Source organism: Staurois parvus, unplaced genomic scaffold, assembly GCF_062004578.1.
Source record: "Staurois parvus isolate SC_StPar_1 unplaced genomic scaffold, SC_StPar_1.0 ptg000087l, whole genome shotgun sequence".
NCBI classification, from domain to species: Eukaryota; Metazoa; Chordata; class Amphibia; order Anura; family Ranidae; genus Staurois; species Staurois parvus.
Window position 1 is genome coordinate 12,170,355 of NW_028317883.1, and position 16,302 is coordinate 12,186,656.

General features: G+C 41.7%; 1 protein-coding gene across 3 annotated transcripts in view; it reads right to left on the reverse strand.

The window, feature by feature from the left end:
- Positions 1–16,302, reverse strand: part of ALG9 (ALG9 alpha-1,2-mannosyltransferase) — a 221,752-nt gene that overhangs the window by 121,203 nt on the left and 84,247 nt on the right. For all 3 annotated transcript variants that reach the window (XM_089670179.1, XM_089670180.1, XM_089670178.1), the window contains exon 9: positions 2,785–2,907. In XM_089670179.1, the coding sequence (XP_089526305.1) occupies positions 2,785–2,907 (123 nt within the window). The remainder of the gene's footprint in view (positions 1–2,784; positions 2,908–16,302) is intronic.

Consider the following 16,302-nt stretch of genomic DNA (forward strand, 5'->3'; position numbering starts at 1 on the left):
AAGTCGATTGGTAGATCGACTTCTGTACAACCAGCCTGCCCATACATGGATTTAAATTCTGCCAGTGCCTAAGACAAAAATATTATTTTTGTGTGTATAAAAACATATTTAATAGAAACGATTAATTAAAAAAAATATATATACGATCCTTTGTCCTGAGGTTTATTTTTGTCTGTGAGACTGACCATTGTAGCACAGTAATTATTTTTTTGTGGGTAGAAGGACTGTGGTATATTTGTACAGTGTAAACAGCAGGCACAGTTTCTGTTCAATCCTCCTTTAAGACCCCCTGCTGGCAAGCTATAGAACTTTTCTGTTCTGTCCCACAGTGCTCCATGTCTTTCAAAATCCTAGTCTTGCTCACATTTTGTCATGCTGTCTTGACTTTTTATTGTAAAGCCAGGCAGGGTTATAAGTATTGTTAATATTGTCAATGATGCATATTGTTTATACTGTTTAACCGCTTACGGACCACCCTATAGCAGATATACTGCTACAGGGCGGCACTTGTACGCAGAATCACGTGTATATATGTGATTTTGCATTTCGGTGCGTGCATCCTACCCGCACCGCCATTCGTGGCCGCGGATGTCAATCACCAGGTCCCAAGCATCTTCGACAGGGAGAAAGAGTGTTTTGTTTACAAACAATGTTCCTCCCTGTCAGCTCGAGCACACTGCTCGGGATGGCTGTGCACAGTACATCCATCCCGATCAGTGTGCTTACAGTGACGCAGTGAAGAAGACACCCCCCGCCCCCTAGTAAAACACTCTCAGCACACAGTTAACCCTTTGATCACCCCTCACATTAACCCTTCCTGCCCAGTGCCATTAGTATAGTGTCAGTGCTTTTTTTTTTTTTTTTTTTTTGCACTGATCACTGCATTGGTGTTACTTGGGTCACTGGGGTCAGTGACACCAAGTTAGTTTTCCTCCAGTTTCAGAATGTCCACCGCAGTCCCGCTAAAAGTCGCTGATAGCCGCCCTTACTAGGGGAAAAAAAAATCCCATTATCTATACCGCCATTTGTAAACGCTATAACTTTCACGTAAACCAATTCATTTACACGTATTGGGATTTATTTATTTTTTTATTAAAGACATGTCGCAGAATACATTTTGGCCTAAATTTACGACAAAATTTTATTTTTTAAATTCTTTTGCTGGACATGTTTAATAGCAAAAACTCCAAAATATAGTTTTTTCTCAAAATTGTTGGTCTTTTTTTTGTTTCTAGCGCAAAAAACAAAAACGCGTAGGTGATCAAATACCACCGAAAGAAAGCTCAACTTCGTGGGGAAAAAAAGGACATACATTTCAATTGGGTGCAATGTTACACGACCGCGCAATTGTCAGTTAAAGTAACAGCACCATAACGCAAAAAATGGCCTGGTCAGGAAGGGGGGGGGGGTAAATCCTCAGGAAGTCAAGTGGTTAAAGGCTAAGTTTTCCTTTGTGAACATATTATACATCCTCTGCCCTGCTGACTCCCTGTACATTACCAAACTGACCCCTGTACACTCCTCTGTTGATCTCCTATGCTCTGTCCCCCTAACATTTTTTACTGCACCCCAACATCAGACCGGCTAGATCCGGCCCGGTTATATATTGTAAGCTCTAATGAGCAGGGCCCTGTTTCCTCTTGTACCAAATTGTATTGTAACTATAATGTCTACCTTCATTTTTTAAAGCGCTGCACAAACTGTTGGCGATATATAAATCCTGTATAATAATAATATATGACATTTATGTATACTAATAGCCTGTTTTGTAGCACACTTGATGCACTGCAAGAGCACACCTTTCAGGCCAATTTGAAAGGGAAAAATCATGTTATCTATGTTCAGGTCCTTTAACAGACATTAAAGTATGTGTAATCCCTAACAATGAACGTTTTTCACTCGCTCCCTTTTGGTCTAACCTCTTAATGCCTGAAAATAAAGCAAACATCAACACCTAAATGCAGTTTTGCATGTGTTAGTAAAACTGTACAAATCATTGCAACTACTGTGCATCCAGGTGAATGATATTTTTTTTTTTCAGGATAAAATAGACCTTCATTTGGTGGCAAATGTTAATGGATATATTCTGCTTTTTATTAAAGACAAACTGCTCCAAAATGTAAAAGCGGGGGGTATATAATATATGCGGTACCTTGGCAGAAAGCCTACTTTTGTGACATCACACGTGTTAAGCCAGTGCCAATGGGTTAATATACCACACAAAGTGCTTTCTTATATCTGTTCATTTGGTGTAAATTCCTGTTGATTCTGCCCAGAAATATTAACACTGATAACGTTATCAGTTAGAATTGTTCTCATTTCTCTTGGTGTGCTACAGAACATCCCCATGTTAAAAAGAAGGGGAGAGAGAGGTGTTTTGTAATCCTAATACTCCCTGTCAAATGGTGAGAATGGTGCTCCACTACAGATACAGTGCAATGAGTCACCTTTGTTATACTAAGACAGGTGGTATGTTTCTGGCAAGATCACCAGGTTAAAAAAAAAAACTGAGAAAAGATAACTAATGCAACCATCACATCTAAGGACTGGTATGCAGCAATATATTACATTTTAGTTTTTGGGGTTACATAGTCTTCAAAGCATCAATTTGTGTACAGGAGATGCAAAGTCTAAATTTTCATGCTGCCAAGTGTGTGATGAGCACCAGAATGTGGGTAGCCCAACAGTCCATAAAGTTGATGAATAGATGACAATCACGAAAAATTCTGGAATTACATAATTCACAAGAAAAAAAAAAGAGCCTAAGGTTTTATAAACACTTACTGTTAATTTTCTGCAAAAGGTATTCCATCAGCCATGTCAGGGGCAAAGCGAACAGGGCCAAAATGAAGACTACATTGAAGTTCAGAAAGCCATTGATGAAATAGAACGGCCAGGGTTCTGTTCCTGAAATAAAACAAACCAAATGCCACTCAAATATCAAGATGCTTATTCTTGCATAAATGTAGTAAAGGGTATTTAGTGAGCGCTACCTTAAAACAGAAATGAAAGTGTATGTGTATATATATATATATATACATACACACATATATATATATATATATATATATATATACACACACACACACAACAATGTTAATAAGCTGCTGATACACCAAAAAGGTAACCAAAAAAAACCTCCAATAATACATGTATATCCAGATAAAATGGTGCAGCGCTAAAAAGATAGTACAGGATTAATACACACAATATATGCCAATTCAAACTTATGCATATACTAGTATGCGGAACTTATCCTGTTATATATAAAAATAAACCGGGATCATATTTGGCATTATATATAATATGAATATATAGCTTAATGGTTCCCATTGAAAATGTAAATATAAATAGCACTAAAAATAAATAGCAAATGTATGGTCAGATAAAGGATATGAAATATACATAAAATTTGAAGTTACAAAAGATATATATAAATTAATATGGAATATATAGTCAGGACCTAAAACATCAGTAGAAGCATAAAATGCACAATCATAAAAACAAATAATAAATGATAAAATGCAGAATGCTAAAAACGATCAATAGCGATAAAGACGATAAAAGCGATGACGAGGAATATATATTAGCACCAAAGGTCACTTAATAGATACGGTGATGTCATATATGTGATTTATTCATAATAGTAATTCGTGGTTATTCTTATAAGACCCGATAAAAGAATGTGCTAAAAGATCTGATGACCAATCTATGGCCTGGTGATGCAGGATTACATATTGCGTATCTTAAACGCACATCTGGTGAGTGCGTTTTTCACCCATTTGTGTGGTTTGCACCTATTATCACTCCCGGATCAGGACGTCCACTCACCTGGAATTGTGATCTTCCTATGATCCACACCATCACATTGAACTATTTTAAATATTCAATGATCACCTTCAGAGTGACATCACATATTTGCATAAGTTTGAATTAGCATATATTGTGTGTATTAATCCTGTACTATCTTTTAGCACTGCACCATTTTATCTGGATATACATGTATTATTCTTGCATAAATGTGACTACAGTACAGCTAAGCTCTACCGCTGCAAAGGAGGCTGATCACATGGCTCTGCTCTTTGGATGGGTTACACAGCTGGTTGAACAGAATTACAAATACCTATGTATTTTACTGTGCATTTAAGCTGTTATTCAAGAGTACAGTTTTAAGGGCATTGTAAACTTTCAAATGTTTTGTTGTTTAAACTAGCTTGTAGTGTAGTTAAATTCCTATAATTTGTTTGCCCTACCTTCTAATGATGGCCTCACATGTTGTGGCTGCAGTTTGTAGTATCATGGCTGATTGATTCATTCAGTGTCCATGTATTCATTCAACTAGCTTGTCACTAGCTTGTTCACTAAAAGGGCAGTCAACTTCTTGTTCTAGGTCATGCAGCGCCTGAACCATGCCTTGCTATTTCCTCTGTGTTGCATTACAACTGTGGGAGTTCTAATGTGATTAAACCACATCTCTTCCAGCATGGTGCGCTCTCTCTGTGATTGCTTTGCCTGTTTGTGGCTGTGTCATATCTAATTGCTGCAGGTGCACCAGAGCTAGACAGTGGCCCAGAGATTGTGGGGATATGTAGTTTCTTCACAGAAGCATCAGTTCTTAGAAAACAGACATAGGTCATGCCTTAACCTGTTTGGGTTTAATAAACACAAACTTCTGACATCGGAATGTGAAGATTTACTCTACTATGGGTTGTGTGTGCAGGACAACAAATGACATAATGAAACTACATAATCAACAAACATCCAATGCAGATGAAAAAACCAAGGTGCATTTAGGAAAGTTTATAATGCCTTTAATTTAGATTTCAGGAGCCTGGGGTAAGTGGCTCCTGAGATTTCTCCAGCCATGCACTACACAAGGTTTACCTTATTTACAAAACATGTTTTCTTATGGTCTCAAAATGATTAAACCTGTAGGTTATAAACGAATTGGAAGAAGGTTGGAGTAAAATCTCGGCAATGGACAGCTCATAATTTATTCAAATACTAACTTGAGCTAACAAAACATTCTACATGATTTTCTTGTAACAAATGATTAAACACTTGATGTGCAATGGAACATGTCAAGTGTACTTATTTGAGCTAGACAGCAAGCAGTAAATGCAAGTGTAAGAGTGGTTCTATATTACATTGCATTTAAATGTCTGCAGGTTTTCATTAACTTCACAGATTCCTGTTTAGCGCCCAAGGGCTCTCAACCATCATTTCAAATCCTCAGAGACAGTAAATGATGATATAAATTCACCATTATTCACTCCAAACAACAGATTTGAAATTTTGACTTCACTTTATGTTCTGGCTGTTTGTACTGCAGACATGACAGAAAAAGGTGCTATGAACATGAAACTTTAAAAAGACATCCTATAGAGCTTGGACAAACAGCCATCAATCACTATGCTTTTGATGATTACATCCAAGAAATTGTACAGAATGCTTTAAATCAGATGGACAATTCAGATTTGTAACATAGTTCTCAGGGCTTAGAGTGGTTACAAAGGCTGAAGGTTCTTCATGTAAATAACACTGATCTCTCTCATGTCAGCATAGACATGCTGCTTTGTATCTCTGCACAGCACAGCAGAGAGATACAAAGCAGCATGTCTCCCTAGTAAAACCCAACACAGCACACAATGTGAAACACACACAGCACACAGTTAACCCTTTGATCACCCCAGATGTTAACCCCTTCCTGCCCAGTGTCATTAGTACAGTGTCAGTGGTTTTTTTATTAGCATTGAACACTGTTATTAGTGTCACTGGGGATGTCAGTGGCCGTTAGTTCCCACCCAGTGTCAGAATGCCCACTGCAGTCCCACTATAAGTTGCTGATCGCCGCCATTACTACTAAAAAAAAAAAATATAAAATAAAAATCCCAGTATATATACCATTTGTAGCCGCTATAACTTTCATTTAAACCAATTAATATACACTTATTGGGATTTTTTTTAGCAAAGACTTGCAGCAGAAGAAAAGAAGATTTTTAAAAAAAAATTTATTGGATACGTATTATAGCAAAAATTGTTTGTTTGTTTTTTTTAAATTGTCAGTCTTCTTTTGTTTATAGCACAAAAATAAAAAAACGAGGTGATCAAATACTACCAAAAGAAAGCTCTATTTGTGGGAAAAAATTTACAAATTTCATTTATGTACAGCGTGGGTGATAAATCCTCTGGAGGGCAAGTGGTTAAACAGTACCAACAGTTTACGCAGCACTTTACAAAATGGAAGCAGATGGTATAATTGCAATACAATTCAATATAAGCAATTTCAAAATGTTACAGATGCCAACTAAACAGAAAGAGAGGAAAAGTCTTCCATTGGAGACACCTGTTCTGTCAGCGACTGTCTAAAACAGGGGTCTTGAATTAAAATTTACAGAGGTCCAGTCAGCAAAATTTCCTTCCAGCAGAGGTCCAAATTTCGTTAGCGATATAACACATCACAGTCCCCCCGGTACATTATGACCTTTAGCGAACCTTTCACACTTTAGTCCCCTCTACATCACAGTACCCTCTTTAACCTCCTCGGTAGTATGATTCTTTCTGATTTTTTATGCTGAAAGCGGTACCATTTTTTTGCATGGAAATATGTAGTTTTTTATTGTAGGCTGTAATTTTTAGTCTATTAAACATCCCGGGTAGGATAAAATTTGAAACACGAAATCATAAATTATAATTTAATAAATAATCATAAAAAATAATAATATAATATTAATAAATTTAATTCAATAATATAATCAAACCAAAAACACTGAAATTTGAAATACAGAGGCAAATTCGCACATCGCTGAGCAAAGTCGCAAAATCGTTTTCAGTGTCTGATGACGAATTTCTCCACGAATCATCACTCAATTCTGCAAGTGGTTCTGATTTACTATCGCTGTTCTAAAACCGCTTTTGACGTAAAGGGACGCTTTTTGGACGCCATGGACTTTTCTAAGTTTTCAGGCAGAAAGAACATTCAAAATGCAGGCAGGGCACAGGACAAATCAGTAGGGACAAAATATATGTGAAATGCATTCAAACAGCAATGACAGCAAAAATGAAATTTTTTAAAAATTTAAAATTTCAAATTTCCCGCCGCCCGTACGTCCTGACGTCACAGGGACCGAAACACGGAAGCCGGATGCTGGCATCGGCCAGAGGAGATGGCCGGGGACGCTGCAGGGGACACATCGCGGGAGCGAAGGACAAGGTAAGTGCTGCAAGAACCCCCCTGAGCAACGCCGCATGGTAAGCCCAAGTCTAGCTTACCGCTCTTGGTATAGAAATTTTACCCCGAGCTACACTCGGGATTACCGCTAAGGAGGTTAAAGAAGTCCCACAGTGTCCTCTTTTCCCTTCATATCACTGCCCCCTTTACATCACAGCGCCTCCTAACACAACACAGCGCCCCTTAACATTAAGGGAATTAAAAATACCATGTTAGTCTTCGCAGATGACACCAAGCTGTGCAGTGGAATAACGTCCTTACAGGATGTCTCCAATTTACAAGTCGACCTCAATGCACTGTGTAATTGGGCAACTATGTTGCAAATGAGGTTTAATGTTTATAAATGTAAGGTTATGCACTTGGGGGCTAAGAATATGCATGCACAGTGGTGTATTTTGGTTTTGTGCTGCCCTAGGCAAGACTAAAATAGGGCACCTCCCACATCTAAATTTGTCCCACCCCTTACTCTTTAGGCCCCACCTCTTCCTATTAGAGCTCTCCTATTTTATTCCATTATCGGTGTCATTTGGAGGAAGAGTGCTCCGTCATTGGTGTCAGTGGGAAGAATAGTGTCCCATCATTTGTATCAATGGGAGGAATAGTACCCCATAATTAGTGTCAGTGTGGGAGGAATAGTGCCCCATCACTGGTGTCAGTGGGAGGTATAGTGCCACATCATTGGTGTTAGTGGGAGTAATAGTGCCCCATCATTGGTGTCAGTGTGAGAGGAATAGTGCCCCATCATTGGTGTCAGTGACATCAATGATGGGGCACTATTCCTCCCACACTGACACCAATGATGGGGCACTATTACTCCCACTGACACCAATGATGCTTACATTGCTGTGCTGACCCCTGCTCCAGCCTAGGCTCCCTCCCTCTCCCATCCACAGCCAGCATACCTGGCTGCATCAGCACCATCTGCTCTGCCCAGATCCCGGCCGCACAGCACAGACACTTACCGATCAGTTGTTTTCCTTCTCCGCCGCTCTACTCCTCTTCACCGGCTCCGGCCTCTCCCTCACTCCGATCAGCTTCCTCAATCCTCGTGCTGCTGCTCGGCTCCTCCTCTCTACCTGTGTGCGTTCCCCAAGCTACAGATCCGGAGGCCAATCAGAGGCGGAGCTTGCAGAGGGAGGGACAGGCAGCCATTGGCCTCCCAGTGATCCTGGGGGGTGTGGACAGATTAGAGGGGCGACATGTCATCCCACCCACATCACGATTCACCCGGAAAGTGCAGACACCAGACGGACACTCTCTCTACCCCTCCTCCAGCAGCACCTTTGTGGACCGGATCTATTAAAAGAGGTATAGACTCCAGAAAGAGAGATATCATATTACCCCGGTACAAATCATTCATAATACCTCATCTGGAATATGCAGTTCAATCTTGAGCACCAATTCACAGAAAGAACATTGGGGAACTGGAGCAAGTACAGAGAAGGGCAAGCAAACTGATAAGAGGCATGGAGGAGTTCAGCTATTAGGAAAGATTAGAGGAACTGAATTTATTCTCTCTTGAGAAGAGGAAATTAAGGGGGGATATGATGAACATGTATAAATACATCAGTGGTTCATATAGTGAACTCGGTGTAGAGCTATTCACCCTGATGTCATCACAGAGGACAAGGGGGCACTCTTTACATCTGGAGGGAAATAAATTTAATCTCCAAACACAGAAAGGTTTCTTCACAGTAAGAGCTGCGAAAATGTGGAATAGCCTCCTTCAAGTGTTGGTTCTGGCCAGCTCAGTGGATTGCTTTAAAAAAGGCCTGGATTCTTTCTTGGATACACAGAATATAACTGGATACTAACATTTATAGGTAACTAATATAAAACAGTAAATATACGAGCGCTGGGTGACATATAAAATAACAAACAAGATCAGCAGCCAGCAAAAAGAGAGGGACACGCCTTAAAACCTCCAATAGTATATAATATAATCCATAAAATGCAGCACTATAAAGTGTAGATAAAAATCACATAGATAAATAGATGCATGAGAATCTTAAAAGGTGTGATGTGACAATCCTGGTTCGTTAGATGGCTGTTAATTTATCGTGACTTCCGTGGCTTGTAGGGAATGAGAATACAATGCACTAACCAGATAGCACAAAGTTATGTGCGTTGGAGTAAATAAGACCTACTCCAAGGTACTCTGGAAAACAGGAACTCTGCAAACAGGTGAAGTCGTCAGGTGGAGTTGAGTCACCAGATGTCATCAGACCAACGCAGATTTCCTCATTCCAGTATAGTGTGTGATCATCATATTGGGTGCATCATGTAGTACGGATTTCAGCCACCAGGGGGATCATACACATAAGTGTAAGTCGCCTGCCAAAGTGCACCTTGAGGAGGGGGGTCTCGCAGTATCCAAAAAATGAGCCCAGAGAAAGAGAAAAACTCCAATAGTGTAGTATTTATTAGGCAAATGGAGTTAAAATAGTAAGCAAATAGGCAGATAAAAACGGACACTTACATCCAGAGTGAGTTAGAGGGGTAAAGTGGGTCAGTAATCCATGTCCAGGGGGGTCTCCCTGACGAGTTTCATGTACGTATTTGTTTGAAAATCTAACGAACCGCGATTGTCGCATCACACGTTTTAAGATTCTCATGCATCTATTTATCTACGTGATTTTTATCTACACTTTTTAGCGCTGCATTTTATGGATTATTTTATTTATAGGTAAAGTTGATCCAGGGAATATTTGATTGCCTCTCAGGGGATCAGGAAGGATTTTTTTTCCCTTCAGGAGAAAATTGGATCATGCTTTGCTGGGGTTTTTTGCATTCCTCTGGATCAACTGTGGGTGTAGGATTATAACTTTTTTTTTCTTTTTTAAATGGTTGAACTGTATGGACTTTTGTCTTTTTTTAGCCAGACCAACTATGTAACATAACAGCACCCCTTAACACAACACAGAGCCCCAAACACAACACGGCGCCCCTAACAACATACCAAATATATAGCAAAGACGGGATGTCTTTGCTGGATGGGGATGTCCCTTATTGGACTGGGCTGTCTCTTTGCTGGTTTCGGATCTCTTTGCTGGACCCAACTGGGCAAAGAGACAGCCCAGTCCAGCAAAGAGACATCGCTGCCCAGCAAAGAGACAGCCCCATCCACCACCGCTACAGAGCGGTCAGAGTGTGCTGGAGGGGTGAAGAAGAGAGGCCGCCGTTGTCCCTTCAGTGCAGCGGCCAACCAAGGAGGTGTCCCTGTGTCAGCATTGCTTCCTGCTTGTCATCTGGAGCCGTCACTGCCACTCCTCCTGTCGGCCCTGCTTTAGGCATAGCTGCACAGTAGGAGGTGAGCGGTGGCCGCAGTCTGTATTAGCCCTGTCCAGGCCGTGGTCGCTGCTTACCTCCCGCTGTGCGGCCCGGTCATCTTAAGCCCCGGCCCACCAGGCAAATGCCCAGTGTGCCCTATGGCCTGTCCCCGAGGGAGGGCACCCGGCGGTGGCGTGTCTGTGGTCTGGACAGAATTGTCCCCCGGTCCAGTTCCGGATCACGGTCCGCCATTTAGTGACCACTGGTCTAAAGAAAAAAAATGACCTTAGGCTAGGTTCACAGGATTGCACGGATTTGAGAGGACAAGGCAGCCCATTCATTTGAATGGACTGCCATGCCTCCTGAAATGCAGGGAAAAGGTCTTTGCAGCATTTTAGAAATTGCAGCCCGCATGGGAATTCCAAGTGCAGTGCGGTTCCCAGTGTGGGAGTGATTTAAAGTGCCTGCGGTGTGCCATTAAAATTAAAAGGCACCCACATGCATCCACTGCATTTTTCTGTGCAGTTTGGTGCACCTGAGGGAACAGGTGCAGACCTGCAGCAGAACCACCCACACAGATGTTAACCTAGTGTGGCAGTGCGGTATCCTGCCACGGTGGAAATCACGATGGAGACCCAGGATTCTCAACCATACAGGTTGAGGGGCTCCAGGCAGATCTCATAATGCAGAGGAAACTGGTTTATCAGTTTCCTCTTTGGTTTGTAAAGCCTGTTTTGGGACCTGTAGCCTGGAGATTTCTAAGAGATTTGGGAGGGATGAAATCTCCAATCCTGGGCCCATATTTTGGGAGCAGCCAGTGTGCTGATTGACCAGGTGTGTGCAGGCCTTTTTGTGGAGGCCAGGCCATGATTCTGAGCTCCACCCCGGCAGATAGGAGTGCAGGAGGGCTCCACCCCGGCAGGCAGGAGGTCACTGCCTTGGAGTCAGGTGGGCTTCACCTAGTAGAGGTGGGAGCCAGCATAGCTGTGTGCAAAAACAACCTTGTGGAAGGAGTCTGTAGGAGACAGATATAAAGCTGTGTAGCTGAAAGAGCCAGAAGGCTGAATTGGTTTGATGTTGGATACCCCTGTGTGGGAAGCATTTGTGTTTATGGACTTTATTTTTCTTTTAAATAAAAGTGGGCAAAAAAGCCCTTAAAGAAGCGAGTTGCTGTGTGCTTTGAAGAAGCTCTACCACTCTGAAGCGAGTTCCCACATATGGTGGAGAATGCGGGCAGAACTAGAGATCCCAGCAATGAAGTAAGTTCATGTGTTGAACTGTGCTTGGTGCATGAGTCTGCACTATCTGTGTGTGCAGGTGAGGAGATCCTGCAAGAGAAAAGGAACTTGCCTTAAAGAGACAGTGCTCCATTGTGTTGCTGGACTGTGCAAAAGCGTTGTGGAGTGACTGCAAAGATGGGGCGGTCAAAACTCAAAAAAGAAGCAAGATTTTCTGAAATGAGAGACAGAGCCCTGTGGCTGGAGGGGTTGTTATCACCAGAACAAGCCCCATACATGGCTGCACAGAGTTTGCCACAGTGGGAAGTGCATGCTGTTGTCCCTGGCAACGCTGGTGAAAGGAAACCAGTTTTCTGTGTGCAGAGTACTAAGCCTGAAAGAGGATGCAGTGTTGGAAGTTCGGTCAAGATACTGCCGCAAGAGCGCTGTTTGCGGTGCAGTGAATGGGGGCACACTGTCTCCAAGTGCCCATTATCCCAGCTTCCAGTACAAGGTGACACAACCAGACAAAGGTCTGGGTATGCAAATGGGAAGCCTGCTTGGAGTTACAGGCAGGAGCAACAGGCTGCCCAAAAGTTTCAGAAGAATGTGGTTGCCCATAGCAACACATGTGAATTCAGGCCTGCGGACCCTGTGAGAGAAGTGTCGTCTGCAGAGGATTGTGGCAACGCAGAGATGAGAGTTCAGCGCATCTGGAGGAACCCACAAAGTTCAGCTGGGAGAGTGCCATCTCCCATAGCAAAAGGAGAAAGCCTGCCAACCAGGAGAAGGGGCTACAAGGGAGATGTGGTTCCGTATCCCAAGAAGGTTATCGGTGGAACCATACCCTGCCTGGAATGTGGTCAGTTTGGGCATGGTATCTTTACCTGCCCCAGATTATGGAATACCACTGATGAGGGTGCTACTGGGCAAAAGTCTTCATCTGCAAGCCCAGTTTGGGCTTGTGTGTTCTGCCCCCTACAGGATCAAAACAAAGGGGGGGGATATGTGGCAGTACGGTATCCTGCCACGGTGGAAATCACGATGGAGACCCAGGATTCTCAACCATACAGGTTGAGGGGCTCCAGGCAGATCTCATAATGCAGAGGAAACTGGTTTATCAGTTTCCTCTTTGGTTTGTAAAGCCTGTTTTGGGACCTGTAGCCTGGAGATTTCTAAGAGATTTGGGAGGGATGAAATCTCCAATCCTGGGCCCATATTTTGGGAGCAGCCAGTGTGCTGATTGACCAGGTGTGTGCAGGCCTTTTTGTGGAGGCCAGGCCATGATTCTGAGCTCCACCCCGGCAGATAGGAGTCAGGAAGGCTCCACCCCGGCAAACAGGAGGTCTCTGCCGTGGAGTCAGGTGGAGTCTGTAGGAGACAGATATAAAGCTGTGTAGCTGAAAGAGCCAGAAGGCTGAATTGGTTTGATGTTGGATACCCCTGTGTGGGAAGCATTTGTGTTTATGGACTTTATTTTTCTTTTAAATAAAAGTGGGCAAAAAAGCCCTTAAAGAAGCGAGTTGCTGTGTGCTTTGAAGAAGCTCTACCACTCTGAAGCGAGTCCCCACACTAGCCATACTTTAAAGAGATTCCTATATACTACACTAGTTTATGTTTTTGTAAAGCATGTACATAAAATTTAGTAGGACTCAAAATAAAGGGAATAAAAGGAAAGCAGACCCCAGACAATGCTCCGTAGGAAATATGTGCAAAAAATCTCCTAGGGCAAAGAAGTCCTTTTTTACTATTTTAAAGTAAGTCATTTGCATAGTCAGAAATTTGGAACTCCAGCCAGTGTTTTTTTTTTTTTTTTTCATTTCAATTTAGAAAGGATTGGAACCTTTCAGGGTTTTGTTTCTGTCTTTATCCTTGACTGAGAGATCTCTGGGAGATTACACAGAAACTAAGAAATATTACCATCCTACAGTGCCTGTCTCCCTTATTTGCCACTGCAGCCTCATGTCAAACCTAGCACTTGCAAGTATATGGAGCGCCCGGCTCCCACAATGCAGCACTCTGTACTTAAGGCCAGCAGCACTTTGTATTCGGATACATACTTCAGAATTCAAGAAATATCCACCCAGGATAGTCATTATCCTTCAACTGAAAGGCCCACAAGCATACATGCGGACTTCACACAGCTCTCATGGAACCTTGGACCTGAAAGAAGCAGGCTCTTGACAAGCTGTATATGGGAGTGATGGTCACCACCTGAATAAAGTAAAACTAAAGTCCATTATACTCCTTCACTCCAGCGATGTGAGGTCTGCAGGCTCCTTTGCCAATGCTGTTATTTTCTTTGGGTCTTCTTCTGGCTTTATACCTTCAATAGTGCAGCCTCATCAATAGTGAAGGAGAAAAATTACCTGTTTGCAAAATTTTATAATAGAAACAAAGTAAAACTTTTTTTTTTTTTTTTAATTTTTTGCTCTTTTTTTGTTTACAGCACAAAAAATATATCACCCAGTGGAGATTAAATACCACCAAAAGAAAGCTCTATTTGTGTGAAAACAAATGATAAACATTTCATATGTGGTACAATGTTGCATGACTGCGCAATTGTCAAAGTGCGACAGCGCTGAAAGCTGAAAATTGGCCTGGGCAGGAAGGGAGTAGAAGTGCCCAGTAGGCAAGTGGTTAAAATAGAAATGTAAGGCAAAACATTTATGTATACATATAAAAAAAATTATAAATATATTTTCCGTCTTTTCATAAGTGATCACATACCTTCTGCTCTCAGCTACATAAGGATCTCAGGGAGGAGAAACAGCAGAACACCGATCTTCCTAGTGAAAAGCTCTGCAGGGGCGGCATGTCAGCACAAGCCTGATCACTGGATTAGATCCCAGCACAGCTAGAAAATTGACCACACTGTGCTCTCATGCCTAGTGTGGTCAGTTTAAACAGGAAAGCAGAGAGACTGGCAGGAACACCAGGGATTTCACAGAAAGGAAGCAATAGAAATATAACAGGATACTTTACAAGTGCATGGTACAGCAGGCACATATCAGGAAAATTAAATGTTGGGGTTATGTATTTTCTAATGTCTGTATCACTAGGTATTTTTTGTAAGCTGCAAATTAAAATAAGGCAGAATACAATTTTTGAGATTACTCACACATATTGAGATTATTTGAAAATGTATAGATTGGATTAGATCTACTTTAAAAGTAAATGGAAAACAGAAAACACTTTCCAGGAGAAATGAGGTAGGAAAAAGTAACATTACTATATAATCTTCTTACGTGAAGATAAATGAACCTTTCTCTAATCTTAAACAAAAGATAAATTCCAAAATACACACATGTCCCATGTTAGGTTTGCTTTAATTAAATCCTAAGAACTGTGACATGTGTTGAAGTGTGAGTGACAGAGTACGTCAAACATACACAATTCATTTTACACTTAACATTCCAACAGTAAACAAACACTTTTATGTGAGTGCTCTGCTGATAAATCTGTCATTTCTTTGTGGTGAATCACTGATCCCATTTAAATTCTAGAACTCTCTTAATGCAACCAAGTAACAGCCTTGAACTTCAAAGGAAACGAGAATATTTATATTAAATTGAAGAAATAAAGTAAATTATAGAACATATGATGCAAATAATGATGCAGCACAACCAAACCGTGTCTCTTAAATAAAGGAGTCCCAAATGATGAAACAAAAAAAGTCCATAAATATGTATATGTGGCCAATCACTAGTGAATTTCAGATATCACAGTCTTTACTCAAATCACCCACGTGTCACATGCATACACCCTGTGAACCACATGCATTCACCTCCTGGATTGGACCTTAATTATTAATCAAGGTCAAATGCACTTTTGCCCCCTCTAGGGCTATACTCCAACTGGCTCCTGGCTCCCAGTAACAATCACAGAACGGAGCAGGAACAGAGTCAAGTCAGCACTGAGCGGTGTGGAGACCCTGCGGTGAGAAGGTGGTTTACTTTTATACTATGCACAGAACATTGCACTGAGAGTGCATTTATTAGTGTTCCATTTTAGATTAAATTGGTTGTAAACCGTATGGACAGCACTATTGGTTTTATTCCCTTTGCATGTGTAAATGTCACATTGATAGGAGGAGGTCAAACAGAAGCTCCAGTCCATGTGTCGATGTCTGTAATTGTTATTGGGAGCCAGGAGCCAGTTGGAGTATAGCCCTAGAGGGGCAAAAGTGTGTTTGACCTTGATTATTGATTAATTGCTTGCTGTCTGCCCTATAGCAGAATTACTGATACCGGGCGGCACGGGTGAACAAAATGCACGCGATTTTGCAGTTCCAAGTAGGGAGATACCCACGCCACCATTCGTGGCTTCGGCTGTCAATCACTGGGTCCCAGCCGGTGATTACTTGGTGATACCCGGTGATCACCAAGTAAAACAGGGGGAGAGACCTATATGTAAACAATACAGTTCTCTCCCGTCAGCTCCTGCACACTGCTTTGCATGGCTCTGCATAGCAGAGCCATATAAAACAAATTATAGAACATATGACTGCAAAGGTAAACTCAGTAACCTATTTATAATAAATCTACCCTGTGGGTCAGCAAACAGAAATATGTCAGTTCCTCA